Source organism: Daktulosphaira vitifoliae, unplaced genomic scaffold (assembly GCF_025091365.1).
Source record: "Daktulosphaira vitifoliae isolate Bord-2020 unplaced genomic scaffold, ASM2509136v1 Scaffold_1, whole genome shotgun sequence".
Lineage (NCBI taxonomy): Eukaryota > Metazoa > Arthropoda > Insecta > Hemiptera > Phylloxeridae > Daktulosphaira > Daktulosphaira vitifoliae.
Window position 1 is genome coordinate 15,147,964 of NW_026099572.1, and position 16,615 is coordinate 15,164,578.

General features: G+C 38.6%; 1 protein-coding gene across 2 annotated transcripts in view; it reads left to right on the plus strand.

The window, feature by feature from the left end:
- The first annotated feature begins 1,685 nt into the window (after positions 1 to 1,685).
- LOC126902189 (POU domain protein 2-like) overlaps positions 1,686 to 16,615 on the plus strand; it is a 29,111-nt gene continuing 14,181 nt past the window's right edge. The window contains exons 1-2 of one of the 2 annotated variants that reach the window (XM_050679218.1): positions 1,686 to 2,687; positions 9,411 to 9,464. In XM_050679218.1, coding sequence (XP_050535175.1) covers positions 2,297 to 2,687; positions 9,411 to 9,464 — 445 coding nt within the window. In that variant the 5' untranslated portion in view covers positions 1,686 to 2,296. The remainder of the gene's footprint in view (positions 2,688 to 9,410; positions 9,465 to 16,615) is intronic. The other variant, XM_050679226.1, reaches the window with a different exon arrangement.

A 16,615-nucleotide genomic window follows, 5' to 3' on the forward strand; every position in this document is an offset into this window, starting at 1 on the left:
TCCGCTACCGTTGAATCAGCACGCAGTTTTATTAGAATGTGATTTGAGCCTTATGGGGATTTTCCCAAAGAACGTTTTACTAAAGAGTTTTCCAAGTCGAACGGTTTAACAGTATTTTTTACTGGGTCCTCTAATGCACACCATAACAATCGATTTAAAGTTTTACGCATACTGGTCGAATTTTCAAGTTACCTTGTCTTAGTAAAATCATATACTGATGACTTACGGTGTAAATAAAAATGTTGTTCAGTGGCAACTTAACCTTATGGACCAACAGTAATTTTACATTGTCAATTATAAGAAACCAATGACTTTGAAATAGTTAGAGCTGTCGATTTCTGTATATTATTTTTCATTGATATATAAAAATAAAATAAAATGATCCATTATGGTTGTCAACTCCATTTAAATTTTATCTTACCTCAACGTTACACGTTTGTGTAAGTATACTAATTTTATCTAATTTAAGACTCTACAAATGGAATCTATGTGTACGTTTGACTGCAGTTATAATCAGGAATATGTTATCGATTATTGTAAAATTAAAATTTAATTATTCGGCGAAACAATGATTTGTTATGTCTATGCACTTTTATTTTGACTATAAATAAAAAAAAACTAAATAAACAAATATAAAAATATATATATCGATGAGTTAAAAAAAATAGTCAATATTTAATACTCCATTTATCTGATATAAAGAATAATTAATTAATTAAGAGTATAAATTAAACATTGATTTGTTCGAATAAGTTAAAATAGAACATCTCACGAATTACTTAATTAAAACAATGAAATAAAATAAAATAAAAATATTGTTTAAAATCGTGTTAAGCAATAATTATGTGAATAATATTTTAATAAAAAAATATTTGCAAAACTACTACATAAAGTCATAGTAGTTAAATGGAATTATTAATTTTTTAGCGAAAACAAAAAAAAAAAAAGATTTTAATTAGATATTAAATATGTATTATTAAAACTGTAGGATTAACCAAATAAACAACTCATTTAAAGATTATTTTTAATAAATGCTCAAGTTCAACATTTTTTAAGTTAATCTCTATTCTAGAGTTGTTTACATTGAGAGAAAAATATTTCTAGAAAAGTAACAGCAATTACGTAATATTTACACAAGGTTTATTCCGATAGAGAGGAAACATTATTTTCGTGTAGCATAAAAACCTTAGGAGGTATTAAAATTTTTTGAAATAAAAATATTATTACGATTCACGGTTGATGCGGGGAGGTTGGAATGAACTTAAAAATGCGCGGCCAAACGGAAGTGAGATTTTCCAAAATAGGCGTGTCTCCGGAAAAAAAAAACTCGGTAAAAAATGAAAAGTCCGTCTTGACGGAGAGGAGTGGTGGGAATATAAAAGTTTTGCAAATCCGCATCGCGAACACGTATAGACATCGAGTGGAGGCGGATTGAGGCGCGTGGAGGAGGTAAAAGAAAACGCGGCCGCGAAGGGAAACGTCGGCGGGCAACGCTCGACCCGAACGAGCCGGCCGCGCACACTCGCCGTGTCTGTGCTCCGATTGGTGCCGACGCCGTCATGCCCCCTCGGACGGATCTCGCGGCCGGCCCCACCGGAGCCGCTGTACCTGTGTACTGGAGTGTCCCCCCCCTGACACTGTAACGGCGGCCGTGGTGGTGGTGGCTGTAGTCGACTGAATGAGACAACGCCGCGCGCCGCCTTCATATAGTCATACGCACCGGTCAATAGTACACGGTCGTTCCGCGTGCGGTAATCGTCCGTATTTGTTTGGATTATTTTTTACGATTCAAAAAGTACATTTTAATATCGTATTTAAATTTTTGTTTCGTTCGCACCAGTTAATTCCATCTAAACTCTTACGGATCCATACCGCCGCCGCCAACTACGCCTTTGACGAGTTCGTTGACGTGCGCTTGAACATTTTCGATAATAAATTTGTTGTTTTTTTTTTTTTTTAATCAAGTGCCGGACGGAATAGCGAAAGTTGCGGTACGTTTTTTTTTTTTTTTTTGTTTTGTAACTAACGAACAATTTTTACGCTGGAGGGCTTACCCGTGGTGGCGGGCGGAGAAGCGCTCAGGTTGGCCGTGGCCACCGGCGCCCAATTCCGCCGGGGTGTCGACGACGACCCCAAACTCCTCCACAAGTTTCATCCGGCTGGTTACGAGTTCTATAGGAATTTGCACAAGTTTCATAACCTGAACAACAACAACAACCACAGCAGTAAGAACAATAACAACAACGACTCGCCTCCTTCGGATAAGGCGGCAGCAGCAGCGGCGGCGGCGGCCGCTATGATCCTTCAACAGCATCATCGGATCGGTAGCCTGTTCGGTCGCCGTCCGTCGTCCTGTGACGCCTCTTCGGCAACCGCGGCTGACTCGCAACCGCTCGATCTTAGCTCGCTGTCCGTGCCTAAATACAACAACGGCAGCCGGGTGCACCCGTATTTTTCACCAAGCCCTCACCGCAGCAGCGGCTATCATCAACCTGCTACTAAATCTGTATCTTCTTCGTCATCGCCGCCACTGATGTTACAGGTCGGAAGTGGCACTATGGGACACTCGGGCATGGGCGTTGGATCGTCGTCCGAAGAAGACGACGACGAAGACGATGACGACAGCGTGAGCAGAAGGAGCGGACAAGATTCGCCTCCACTTCCGCACCACGGACCAAACGATTTGGGTGAGTACAAAATGACATTAACTTTTTGATCCGTGCAGCCTTTTAAATAACAATTGTCTAAGAGTATCTTGTGTGTTAATGATGTCGTTTACATGCGAGCAATTAACGACGTAATGGCCAGTAGTAATTAGTCACCGGCTTGTCTTAATTAACAGTCTTTCCGTACTAATTGATAAATCAAAAACCCTCGCTGCCTAACATAAGGATTCTCTTGATTTTTGAACCGGAAAAAGTATTAAAGTAATTTCAGTACAGCGTGTTTTTTTAATACTTTGTTATTTTTTTTAAATCCCAGAGAAAATTATTATTTTTATATTTCATAGAAAAATTATCTGGAAGTATTTCATTAATAAAAAAACACCGATAACCATAATTTCTCTAGTAATTATTTGCCATCGATTATTATTAGTCACTCCAAACATGGGATTTTTTTTTTTTTATATAGTTAATAATAATAGTAATAATAAAATTAACTTATGGTCGGTTGGGTCCATACTATACAGTCAGTTAACGACTCGTAGAAAAAATACGATAATCTGCCGGCGTTCTATTTTTATTGCTTACCGGGTTTTAAATGTCATTAAAATCAAACGATAACAGAATTAGAATATTCACAAAGAGCGGTGCAATTTATGACACTTTGATAATTTCATACTAATAAGGCCTCCTCCGCGTGCAACATGAAATATGTAAAACAACCTTATGACGATTTCGCTCTCGCGGCACTGTCCGTATGGCGTTCGTGTAAAAACCTATTCTATCATAACACTGTTTGTTTTTACGAAATCCACTAAATGACTCAATTTAAAAATCTGATTGCAATTACCGTCGGACGCAAATCACACTTTTATTAAACGAAGTAATACTCAAGTGTTTTTGTATAATTTTGATCAACACACGATTATCTGCCTAGATAAATTACTCCGTTGCCCAAATTAATGTGAGAATTAATAGGTATAACAACGCGTTTTTGTTTTTAGTACAAACCGAGTAAAATAGATTATATATAATTATTTAAATTAACAAAAAACGTCAACAAAAAAATATATATAAAAATGGTCTTTAATATTCCTACACTACTAACCTCCTGAGTGTTTATATCCGTGAAATTAATTATTGTTCTGTTTATAATTTATCATAATCGTCTAAATTATGAACATCTCTAGACAAAGAGTTTTTACATATTAATATTAAGTCATTATGTACATAAATTAGGTAAAACGGGTCCTCTTCTTTTCACATAACAATGTGTTTAGGTAAATTTCGTTGGTTTTATTTGTTTTATTCAAATATAAATTTTCTTCGATAATGTTTTATAGTTAATCTGTTCTAAAAATATTTTTACTCAGTATTTATCAGATTCTGTTGTAAAATTTGCTTTCAAAACAATTCCCCTCAAAAATAAGGTTCACTTACTGATTAATTTTTACGAATACCAAAAAAAATTATAACGGAGAAATCATATACACGTTCATTGAAAACCATAAGAGACGCGTTGTTCTTTCTTTCTTAACTGACAAGCACATCTTGATAATGAATTTATTTAGTTTGGTTCACTGATTCGACATCGTTTTATGTTATGCTGTTTTCTGAGCAACAAATTAATGTGTAATTATAATAATTACATGTATGGAATACTCATAAAAATTATAGTTAGGCCATCATATCTTGATATATTTTTTTAATTTACCAAACGTGTATGCAACGTTATATTTGATGTTTTTTGTGTTATTTTAGTAAATGCATTCAAATTTCACTATTAAAATATCTAACGGTTAAGAAATCTAAACAGTGCAACAATAAAAGAATTCTTTTGTTTTTTTCCCAGAGTTTGCTTACAAGTCGTTTTGATTGTGTATTTAATATGTCCTACGTTTTTTAGAGCTGTCCGGTTTACTTTTTCGATTGGATTATTAATTTTACAATCGTTTCAATTTTATATTCTAGAATACCTTTGCGTCTAAACGATTTATGTTGTTTTCCCTTCTGTGTGTCGTCAATGTTCAAACACTTTTAAAAGCGTGCCATTAAAAAAAAAAGAAGGTTCATAAAAAATAAAATACAAGAGGTAACCCTTTAAGGCGGCGGGCACCCGGAAGGGACGAATGGTCGCGCGCTCGTGTATTTATTTATGCCGAGTATGTACACCACTAAACGGTGCAGCAACAACACCCTGTGGGTCTGACAATGTGTGTTGTAACGGGTTGGGCACGAGGGCTACTTTGTGTTAAAAGGGGCACGCTTCCGCGTACATTACCCCTTATATTAACCGGTACGCATACCGTACCGCTGCATCGGTCGACTAGGGGTGTGAGGATGTCCTTTTTTCTGGGTTCGGGTCGTTTTATTTACCAGTGCATCACCCGTCCGTCCGCCCGTGTGTGTGTGTGTGTGTGTCCCGTGCCCAGTCGGCAGATGGTGTTCATCTCTTTGCACGACGGAACAGTAACAATTAAAAGCCGGCCGGCACATGCCACCACCATGATATAATGTAACGTAATAGGCTGTACGCGTTTCGAACGGGTGGTATCGCTATTTACGGCAGCCGCATTTGTGTCCGACTCGCCAAAGTCATACACTCACAACGAATATTTTTCGGCTAACCGTTAATGGGACAACAACAATAATAATAATAATAATAATTAATAACACCACGAATAATATGCTAATTGGACGGACGGTTGGGTTTTTTCGTTGGCGCAAATTAATGTGTGGAAGGAACAAATTATTGACGTAACGTCTGCGTGTTGCGGTGTATTGCACAACAATATCGTTATGAGTTGTCGGCATCATTAAAACCGAATTTTTATTGCCTAAAATAGTATTCAAATTTGCGTTTTAATCGTTTCCAACAGACTATTCGTCGTAATAGATTATGACCGTGTGCAGTGGCGGCGGAAACAAAAGACCGAGTGCAACTAGACGGCGGTCCTTGATGTTATTACGTTTTATGGGTATGCAAATAAGCTTAATAACACGTTGTGGTGACCTAGTGCTACCGCTCGGCGTTAATTATACTCTAGGCGCTTTATCAACACTGGTAATCTTCAAGGTGTTTCCGTTTTCTTGCATAAGAAAAATCCCGTGGAAATAAACACCGTACCGCCGCCACGACGGAGACACTCCGTCACACGTTTTATCAAATCGTCATATTCGTAAGCCGCCGATAAGAGTACAATTAAATGCCAACATCATAATAATAGACTCGGCGCGGCGGCCTTGATTTGTGCGCACACTTATGTCTTACCCAAACAGTAATTGTGAATTTGACGATTCGATGGACCACGTGCACCTCCGAAATGTAAAAATTACATTTGCCCGTCTAACGACTTACTCTGAGAATAAACGACTCCGAGTGTAGTACAAGACGGACATTAGAACGGACAAGGCCTCCGAGAAGAATCACCACAGTATACGTGCGCCGGTTTTATGTTAATACTCGCTCAGAAAATTTGTTTTTAATCGATCCCCCTCCCCCCTCCTTTATGCGCGACAAGTGCAATTAGAAGTGCATTATCTTACGAGTGCCAATAAAAATAAAAACCTAAAAATTCGATGGCGCCTCCTGGAAAAAATATAAATAAAAATGAGATCTCCCTAGTATGATAATAGGGGTGTTTTTAAAATATTCGGGGTGGCGCGCTGGTGTCACTGCATATAGCACATTAGGGTTTTTTAAATATATTATAATAATGTGCGCCACCTGTGGCGTTCACTGTCGACATTGGAAAGGGGAAGAAAGATATAAAAAAAATGTTTATAAAAGAAAAAAAACGATCTGATGACGTTCTCACTTCGTCCCCCGGGGCGTTAAAGTCACTTTTGACCAAAATGTCCTTTTTAAATTGGTCTGGGAAAAAAATTAACATCATAGGTACTACTTGTACGGCTAATGGAAAATAAAAACAGAATAATATTTACCGGTGACCGGGCGGGGTAGGGGCGGAGAATTATGCGCAATGGTAATAAAACATTACACCGTGTGAATACTTTATGATAATAAGTGGTGCTGGTTATTTTTTTCGAAAGCCCAGAAGCTAAATCGTATTATTCCTTTTCATATGCTCTCCGGTAATGACTCGACACAATCCGCGATGGCTGCCACGACGGGTATATACCGGCTCGGAATATTAGTTTCTCCTTCTAGTTTTCCTCTCACACATGTGTAAGGCCACCGAAGTATAGTTATCGATAATGAATACGACGACCGCCGCGTCGACATTGTCGTCACCACACCGGACAGAAAAAGATATTATTATGCATTAAGAATAATATTACATATGACATTATTATTTGTCATCGATTGTGGTGGCGACTCGTGCAAGAATGCTTGTCCATATCAATATAACACTCTTGTAGTAATCCGTTTCGGGTAATTATTATTCTTTTGTTAGTAAAACGCCCGAGTTCTTCTTGGTCGACCAACGGCCGGCCCAACGGTTTGCTGCGACCATATCAATGCGGTTTTTTTTTCCATTCCATTATTATCATTATTATATTCAGATTTCGATTCGTATTCAGATTGATTCCGTGACACAAAAGAAACACTGCAGCGGAGACGGACGTGCGATGAGTGTTCGAGTGGCTGTTGGCTGGCGCAGTACATAATAATGACATGGTTAAATTACGTATGGAATATGTATCGGTATAAAAAAACCCGATAACAGTATTAGCGGCAGGTTAACCGGTAAATTTTAATTGCAGGCGCGAGTAATTTTTTTTTCACTACTGCAGCTGTTCTCTCTATTTTTACTCGGTGTGAACAAGTGACCCGCGGCGGCGTTTCAATTTGTCCAATTACCGTGCGCGATTGATCACCGCAGAGGCTGCGGCACGTTAGTTTGGCTCATTTGTCATACATGTATACGTACACCGTTTTTTTAACGCTAAAGAAAACCACACATACGAACATCAGCGGGAGAGCCTCAAGGTGACGACCGGCACCTATATCGGAATGTTTACGACGCCGCCGCCGCCGAGATGTAAATCGGATGTCTTCATTACACGCACAGACCGCTGTAATGTCCAAGTACATTTATAATATGTATGCGTTTGTAATTGATAGGCAATAGGTTGTTTAATACCGTACGTACGATGACAGGCGCATTCGATCAGTTCTCGGGGCGCCAACGATCTCTCTGCGTTCGACACCAGTCGCTCGTGTTGGCAAAAAACAAACGCGGTCCTGCCGACTTCGAAATCCGGACCGCTTAGCGGACTAGTTTTTTCCTCGAACCTGTGGTTACGGGCGTGTGCGCGTGGCTCGTCGACAAAAAAGGGTAACCCGCGGGGGGGAGACGACTCGTTTGAAAAGCGAATTCGGATGCGACGTGACACACATACGACGGCGGCCTAACCGCAGAAGCCGACGGTAGACAATACTCGCCGAGTCGCGACGGGAGACAATCGATGTGCCGGTTGAGACAATAGCGCGGAGCCCACGGGGTTTGCACACAGGCAACAGCAGAAACCGAGTCAAGGTCTCTCTCCGGCAGCGGAATGCCGCGGATTTCGCCCTGCCCGGTAGCTTAATTGTTTTTAATGCGTACACTCTTTGGAAACGAAAGAGATCACAGCCAAGACTCGGTGTGCTGCCGCCGACCGGATTCGAAAATTCATTAACCGCTGACGAGCAAAGGGATCTGTGGTCCAGAATGGAATCGGCCGGCGTAAAAAAATAAGCTGTCTACACGATAACGATCACACATGAAACTCGGCAACGTAATTAGAATAGACGAAAATCGTATTTTAATTATAATAGTTGATAATAACAACGGCAGCGTTGAACTGCGGTAGTCTCCGTACGCGTTCACAGGCGGCGGTCTCCCCGGAAGAAGAATGAAAAAGTGTTTAGGATGGAAGAAGGCCATTAGTTATTCATGACTGACACAGACACACACACATCATATACACACGGGGCTGAATCATGCGTTATATTAAAAGAACCCGAATAAGAGAAAGACCAGTCGGGCGGTGGAATAATAATAATAATAAAAAAATAAAATAAAATAGTATTGCCTAACGACGGAATATTATATTATTATTCACTACTGTGGTACATGTATGCGCTCGAGACCCATTCTGTTTCTCATTAAAATATCATTAGATCCCGTACATGCGCCTTTCGATTCCCTCTGCCCCGTCGCCTTCCCCTGCAACTTTGCCGCTAATGACGCGCACACGATTTTCTCTTGCAGCGCACACACATGTAAGAATATTATTATTATTATTATTAATCCACCTTGCGTTCCCTCTCGTCGGTGTTCTCATTCATAAAACTATATTGTATTTATTATAATATACAAACACGAAATAGGCATCTGGCTGGTAATTATTTAAACATATAGTGTAAACTTCATTAAACGCCGTTCAGCCGAGACGCTACCCGAATGTACATTATTTTTTTATAGAAAATGTTAATAATATGCACTTTGTCGGTTTAATATTGTTGTGGTGATCCCAGTCGAACGGTGAGCGCACAAAGTATCCTGGGCTTTCCTGTACGTTCTTTAATGATTTCCTACTTCATGAATGGAATGTTATTGCGTGACGTCAACCCGGTTTTATTCATCGCGGTCTCATATCGTAGCCGGTGAATACCGAAATCAGTAATTACTGGGTATGATATGACTCCTCGGTAGGAACCATCAGCCCATACGCGATTAAACCCGAAGAAATTCTATCCGAATTTATATTAATTTATATTTTTTTACTGTTTTGCAGACTCTGTTTCCGACCGACTGATGCATCATCACAAGTACTTTAGCAGAGGAGATGGTGAGTTGTTTTCCGTTAAACTGTATTCTCCGGTGGAAGTGGGGGGGAGGTATAGTCGCGCGGTGGTCAACGTACCATAATTTTCTTATGGCCTTTTTCGCCAACAAACATAATTACGTTCCCGGTGACCTTGGCATTTTTATCGCACTACGGTATTACTCTATGTATAGGTGTATGTTATTATTATTATTATTATTATTATGGTAGTTTTACGTTTATTAGTGGCGTCTTCTTCTGGTTGTGGTCTTCGCGCGGTGTAACAACCACTGGGAATCGGTCGCCGAAACTGCTCCACTCCAAAGGTAGAAAAAATAAAGTAAACGGGCCTTCGGGTGCAGAAACCCGGCGCCTGTCGACCCGCTCCTTCCGCCGCCAACTGCCTACGCCCACTTAACAGGTCGCTACTACCTGTAAAACGTTGGCCCAGGTTAGTTAATAACAATTACTATTACGTGTAAAATCGTTATTGGACACAAGTAGGGGTTAGGAAGTTCTTTTTGTGGAATGAAAAGGCGAATACTTTTCGTGGGAACTACCGGATTGTTTTTTAACGATACGAGTTTGATAGATTATTCATTGGAATCTTTTATGCTCCGTCGAAAATAAAAAAATCTATATAATAATTGATAGCGTACTAGTGTATGTATTATATTGTTTTCCAGAGAAGAATTTCTCGCTCATTATTATTTCACAAACTATTCCAATACAAAACACGAGCGCATGATGTCACTTTCACTGTATTTATTTTCACCGCTCTGCGGGTCTCGGTAGATAGGTGCGCTTTTTTTTTTATTGTTTCGTTATTCCTCTCTGACCTCCCAAATCGTAAAACGGGTACATGTACAGTATTATCCGATATCTGTTCCGGACTAATTAGATTATCGTGACGTCCAAAGACAAACAACGTTATTATAACCGAAAAGACAGTGCACGAGTCGCTCTGATATGATGCGGTCCGGCCGGTGGAATTGACGGCGGTATGTCACGAACGGCGGCGGTTCTCTTTTCTTGCTCCGGTTCACATTTTGAGAAGCTGACCACGTACGCACTGTGTCATTGACGAAAACAACCTCATAGTTTGCCGAATGCTCCGACTGTTTTTCGAAACCAACACGGAGATCGGGTTCATGCACAATGCTGCTTTTGATCGCACACTACCAAATAAACATAATTTACATGGTGTCGTTTGTTTGATATCGACTTATTAATCGTTTTACAGTCAATTTCCATTAAAATGCGAATGCAATTAAAATTTAAATCGTTTAATATCAGCAACAAAGACCGTTTTTTTCATTAACATCTTACACGATTCCGTGCGATATTGTAATTTATGTTTTTCATCAGCCACAACTCCTGTGGCATACTTAATGGCGACGACAGCACAGATATTATGAATTAATTTTTTTTCCATTCCTTACGAACATTCTCGAGACTATCGATTAATAATTGCTTTTTGTGTGTAATTGTATGCACTTTTGTGACTGGATAGAAATTAGCGCCGTGTATTGCGAAAAAACACGATACGCCGGTGAAAGGATCGTAATATGAACATGTTTACACGTAGAAATATGTATTGTGTGTAATACTTATTTTTTTCGAGATATTATTAATAATAATTAACCGGTGTGTTTTGTGCATACCGCCGTAGAGAAACGATACCATTGCATCGGCGAACAACGAGACCATAAACTCTTCAACAATATATTTTTTCATAAATGCATCATCATACGTTACATTACTCGTATGCGGACGTTTTACCTTCTACATGATATAATTTCCATTCATGTATGCGCATTCTGTTGACAATTTTCTAGACGTTGTCGCGTATTCTGGTCACGTTTTTTTTCCTACGCACACACATACAAATGCGTCGTCGAGTCCTCAACGGTCTGTTGCCACCGCACTGACCGACGACGGGGTTTACACGCGAACAACGGCAGTAGACGTTCCACAACAATTTATAATAATCTCAATGTGCACGAGATTCGAAAGACAACTCTACTCGGCTGTCATCGAAAAATAAATAGACATTATCTTTTGTTTCACACGCTGATCATTTTCTCTCGAGTGACGATCGCGCATACACTTGAAAATTAACCTTTTTTTTTTTTTACTATTGATATTCAGTGAACAAAGAAAACATGTTTGTGTCCAAGTAATAATCCAAGTTCGGTTGTGTCCAATCAAACTGTTTTATTCCGAGTACAAGTTGAATTGTTTTCACTAGAAAATCATTAACTGCTCCTCGAGTTTATTATTATGTTTCTTAATTGCTGACGTGTTCATCATTAGTTGATAAAATCATTAGGCCGACTTCTCTGTCGAGCCCAAACGTTTACTAGTAAGCGCCCACTTGGAGCTACCGATTAATGTTTGAACAATTTATGTTTACCAGCGCTAATTTGCGCGGTCTTGGGAATTGAGAATTTCCCGTGTGCTTAAACTTGTTAAGCAGCGAGACTGCGACTAAGGAAATGTGTATAATCGATCGATCGTTGTTTGTTTAAACTTGTTTACGTACTTTTGTTATTATTTGCATTCGCTTGATGGGAAACGCCTCCCCAATTGTGTATCAATCATAACGCACGCGCGTGAGACTGCTCAACAATAAATCTGAATAAAAACATTTTCCTCCATTTCCATACGAATCTGCCCAAAACGTAAACTTTAAATTTATTTTTCAATCCAATCGCACGTGACTGCCCGTGCTCTCCTATTTATCTTCCCGTCCATTGATATTTATCAAAGTCCTTACCTTTTACCATTTCCTCGCGTTTTTAACCGTTATGCGATCTCATAATTTGTTAAAACAGCACATTATTTATTTAAACTCCCACGCATTCTCGAATACACACAGCAAAACCGCATAGGTCATACTGCACACTTATTTTGCACGTCAAAAAGCGTGTTCCGTTTGGAGTTTTAACAAATAGAGCAATTGGATTGCACAAAACATTCGAAACGCATTTCTGTTCTCATAATTTATTAGCAGGCGAAAATATCAAAAAACTTTTGACATTAAATGCGAACAATCCCTACCTTTGTATCATTGTAACTATTAAGGCTAAAATATTGCCAAATCACCATTGTATTCGACGTTGACGGCGTTGATGAAATATATTAATGTATTTATTATTTTTTTACTATTAAACATTGACCGATTTATTTAGACAAAAAACAACAGCGCCTGTGCCTGTCTCTCGTAGATGTTCATTATAAAATATGCAACAGCAAGTGAAAGAATGCAGAAAAATGAATAATTTTTCGTCAAAAACTGAATGTGTTTTCGGCACAAAAACTATTAATAGTTTTTTATTCACACAAATAGTAATGTCCGCGTACACTATGTGCGATTGGGCATTGACTTGAAATATTGAGCCTCATTAGGCACACACAAAAAATGAGTTGCCCAATCACTCGTTACCACATCTCTTGTAAAAACTCCGAGTTTAATGCGTTTTTAACATAATTTCATGTAAATGTGCGTAAACCACAGTTGATAATTGTCCACGGGTTAATATGTATTTATTATTTGATGACCCTTAAGACGGTTTTTTTTATCTTTATCTTTGCCGACGCCATTTCCTGCGTATCGTGTTACCTTTGCCGGTGGCGGTGGCCCGGAGCATAATAATTTCGTTGTATATTATTATACACACCCTTTAGCTTAATCCTATTAATTTTTTCCTTTTTAATTGAATTTTTAAATCCTCCGCCGGATACAAATGAGCTTATGAAAACCTTTGAATACAAATATCATAACCCTCGCGCCAATCATAAATACTGACGTGCATTATCCACTACAGCGCCTACGACCATGACGGGTAGGGTTTCATTTCTGACAGCGCAGTATTTGCGACGTGTCTGTTAAGTTTTTTTTTTTTTTCGCTTTTTTTCGGAAGGATAATATAATATGTATAATGATTCGACAAATGTCTATATCACACACACCACCTGAAGATGATGTGTGTTTAGTAACGACTCGCAACGTTCTCCTCCGGTTGTCTACCGATTCTAATTGTTTTTTTTTTTTGCCGCTGATTTTATTTTAAGTTTTTACCGCCAATAATTGATGGTGCCGTCTCTCGGAAAAATTGCTCATTTCTCTTACTCTCTATTTAAAAATGCATTTTGGATGCGTTTGAACGATTTCGTGTAATGAACGTCTTGTACAATACGAGGCCGCCGGTACGCCTGTGTGCATATGCTAAACGCCGGTCTTTGAATAATGACCCCCCCAAACAAAACAGTGTAAATATTGAGCGAGCGGTAAGAAACAAATTTATAACGATAATAATAACGTGTACCCATTGCAGCAGACGAGGAGAAAAAGGAACGTGAGATTTCTCCCGGCCGTCGACTAATTGCCGAACGGCTGGGCATCGGCTAACGATCTGCCGTATGTACCTGCGCCGTGTTTTGATTGATGTTGCTGCATATTTCCAATGGTCCGACACCGCAGTCTCTCACATATTGTAATTATTGTTATTGTACGTACCCAAATACCAGCACCTTAGTTTTTGGCGATAAGCGTGTGTTTCGAGCGGGAACAATCAGTACTCGTGTGTGTGTGTGTAAACTGCTACAGCAAAAGCTCATGTGTATCATTTTGTTGTTACATGACGGTGGTGATGAGTAGAGGGCAAAGAGATTTTTACATTGCCCGGAGCTGCCCTGGGGGACACGGTGAAATTTAATAATAAAAATAAGTCAAACACTGCAGGAATTGTATTTGGGCGGGACCTTAGAATTCTGTTTGTTTTTGCCGCCGCCCAGAGGCCTCGGCCTTTGTGCAAATATCAATATAATTTATATACGTGTGTGCCCCAACTCGTTTGTGTGTTTATCGGACGGCGAATAAAAAAATTATAAGGAAAAACTTATTACTGTGTTTTTTTTTTTTTCTTTACGGATCACTGCCGCCGTTACACGTCAGTCATTTTTTCCGATGATTTATCCTGAGCTTTTTCATCCCCCGACGGTTTTATCTGAGCGCTCGCGTGATTCTTTTCTTTCCTTCTGTTTTTTCGCCGTTGTTCTAATACGAGGCGCACTTCCGTGTCCGGCACCCGAACTCGGTGTGTGTCGTCGTTGACGCGAGTAATCGACCAAAACCGATTAAACGAACCGTCGCCGTGAAAGTATCAGGTAAAATCGCACCTATGTAATTTATTACTAGAGTAATGATGATATCACGGTATTGAACCCGTTCATCGGTATCGGATCGCCCAAGCACAGCATCTTCCCAATCCGTGTAATTGCTTGGGTGATTCTTAACAGCTATTAATTGGAAATTAAACCAGCGAAAAATAATGCTCTCCTATCAGAAGATTACAGTCGATCTTTAAACACCGAGTAACCATCAGACCGTTTGGTTTCTTTTTCACACGGTTTCGCAGGTCGAACGCGTTTACCACCGCTGGTTAATCTTTAAGAAAAAAAAAAAAATGACATTGATCTCGTTTCGGGATTGTGTTTATTATTGTAAGTACTTTTTTTTTTACTGAATGCTATCCAGAAATGTTGTTTTCCAATACGCGTATACACTATAAGGCACACATTATAAAGATATATCGTATAAGACGATGTTATCTGCAGTGTAGTTTCTCTTTGCAGGTTTTAAGAGCTGTGTGTATAGGTACATGTGCAGTTTGGGTTGAAACCAATATTGTATTTTTTTCGTCAAATATTGTCAGGTGGCGGCTCACTCTGCACGACGGTTAAGACGAGACCGCGTCTGCAATTTATTCTCTCTTTGGGAAACTGATCATCTGTATGCATTCTTACCTTTGGTGTTTTTTTGTCAGTAAAAAAAAATGTAATATTTATTTTAATAAAAAAAATTATAGTAACAATAACGGAAGAAAACATTAACACTGCCGCCGTGCCCAGAGAAAACCGTGAGAACTTGAGGTTTTTCTAGTAAAAAGAATAAATATCAACCCCAAAATTATTCCATACTCGAGTAAAATTATAAAAAAAAAAGTTATACGTCGGAATTAAAAAAAAAAAAATCGTCCCGACGGTCGATTCCCCCTTTTGCCAAAAAAACCACTCGATCGTATGACTCTCCGTTACCGGTGTTCAATGGGATATTTTTTATGCAATCCGTGGGAATCGCAGTTTTCGGGGTAATCATATTCGTTTTTTTAATAACAAAAAAAATGTGTCCCGCCGTTTTATTTTTTTCAGTTTTTGGATTTCCGAGGGACCCCCGGAAATAACTGTTTTAGGGTTAAAAAAAAATAGATGAGTGGAACTTAGTAGTACACGGCTCCCCTAATTTTTATGAAATCCAAAAAAAAAACTGAAAGCATTATGCGATGAGTTCACAGGTATTTTCGCGTTTATAGATAAAAAAATGTTTTTTTTGAATTGCAGGCGACGGACAACCGAATTAGTTTCTTTTAACGTAATAAATGTATGAGAATTTTTTTTATACTTATTTCTCTCTATAAAACCGATTATTTTTTCCCACAGCCGTTAGGCAGGTATAATATGAACATACAATTTGACGCCCTAAGATATTATTCAGATGATAATAACAATAATATAACGACACACAATTAGTTGTAGTCAAAATGAGTGGAAAAAAGTATAAACGTTACGTATTGTTTGTTGTTGTTGCTAGAACGGTTTACATTGTATACATTATTATATTATAATGAGTTATGGTTGCAAATTTTCTTTTTACTCGAAAAACCTTTTATGGCATCTCATTGAAACTATACCGTTAATTTATTATTGTGGCTGTAGGTAAAGATCTTTTTTTTTTTTTTTTTAAAAAACTCATGAAATGTAATCTATATTTGGATAATACTCCAGTTATGTAATAAAAAAGTATAATAGACAAAATATTAATTGTCACGGGGGTCTGGCGATGGTGTAAAAAATGGTATTAAGGGCGTCACCGAGAAAACTGCTTGTCCGCTGCACGTCGAAATTCGAGTAATTTCAACGGACACTTTGTCAGTTATCAATTTTTGTAACACTTTGGTCGCCATTTTAATAGAAATAAATCAATCAATCCAACACTATAGTTTCACATGTTTTGCCGTTAAATCGTAACGATTTGTTTAGAGAAGAAATAAAAAATAAAATCTAACGCTCTTTACTTTTAACAAATACTTATCTTTGGCTCGCGGTAAACC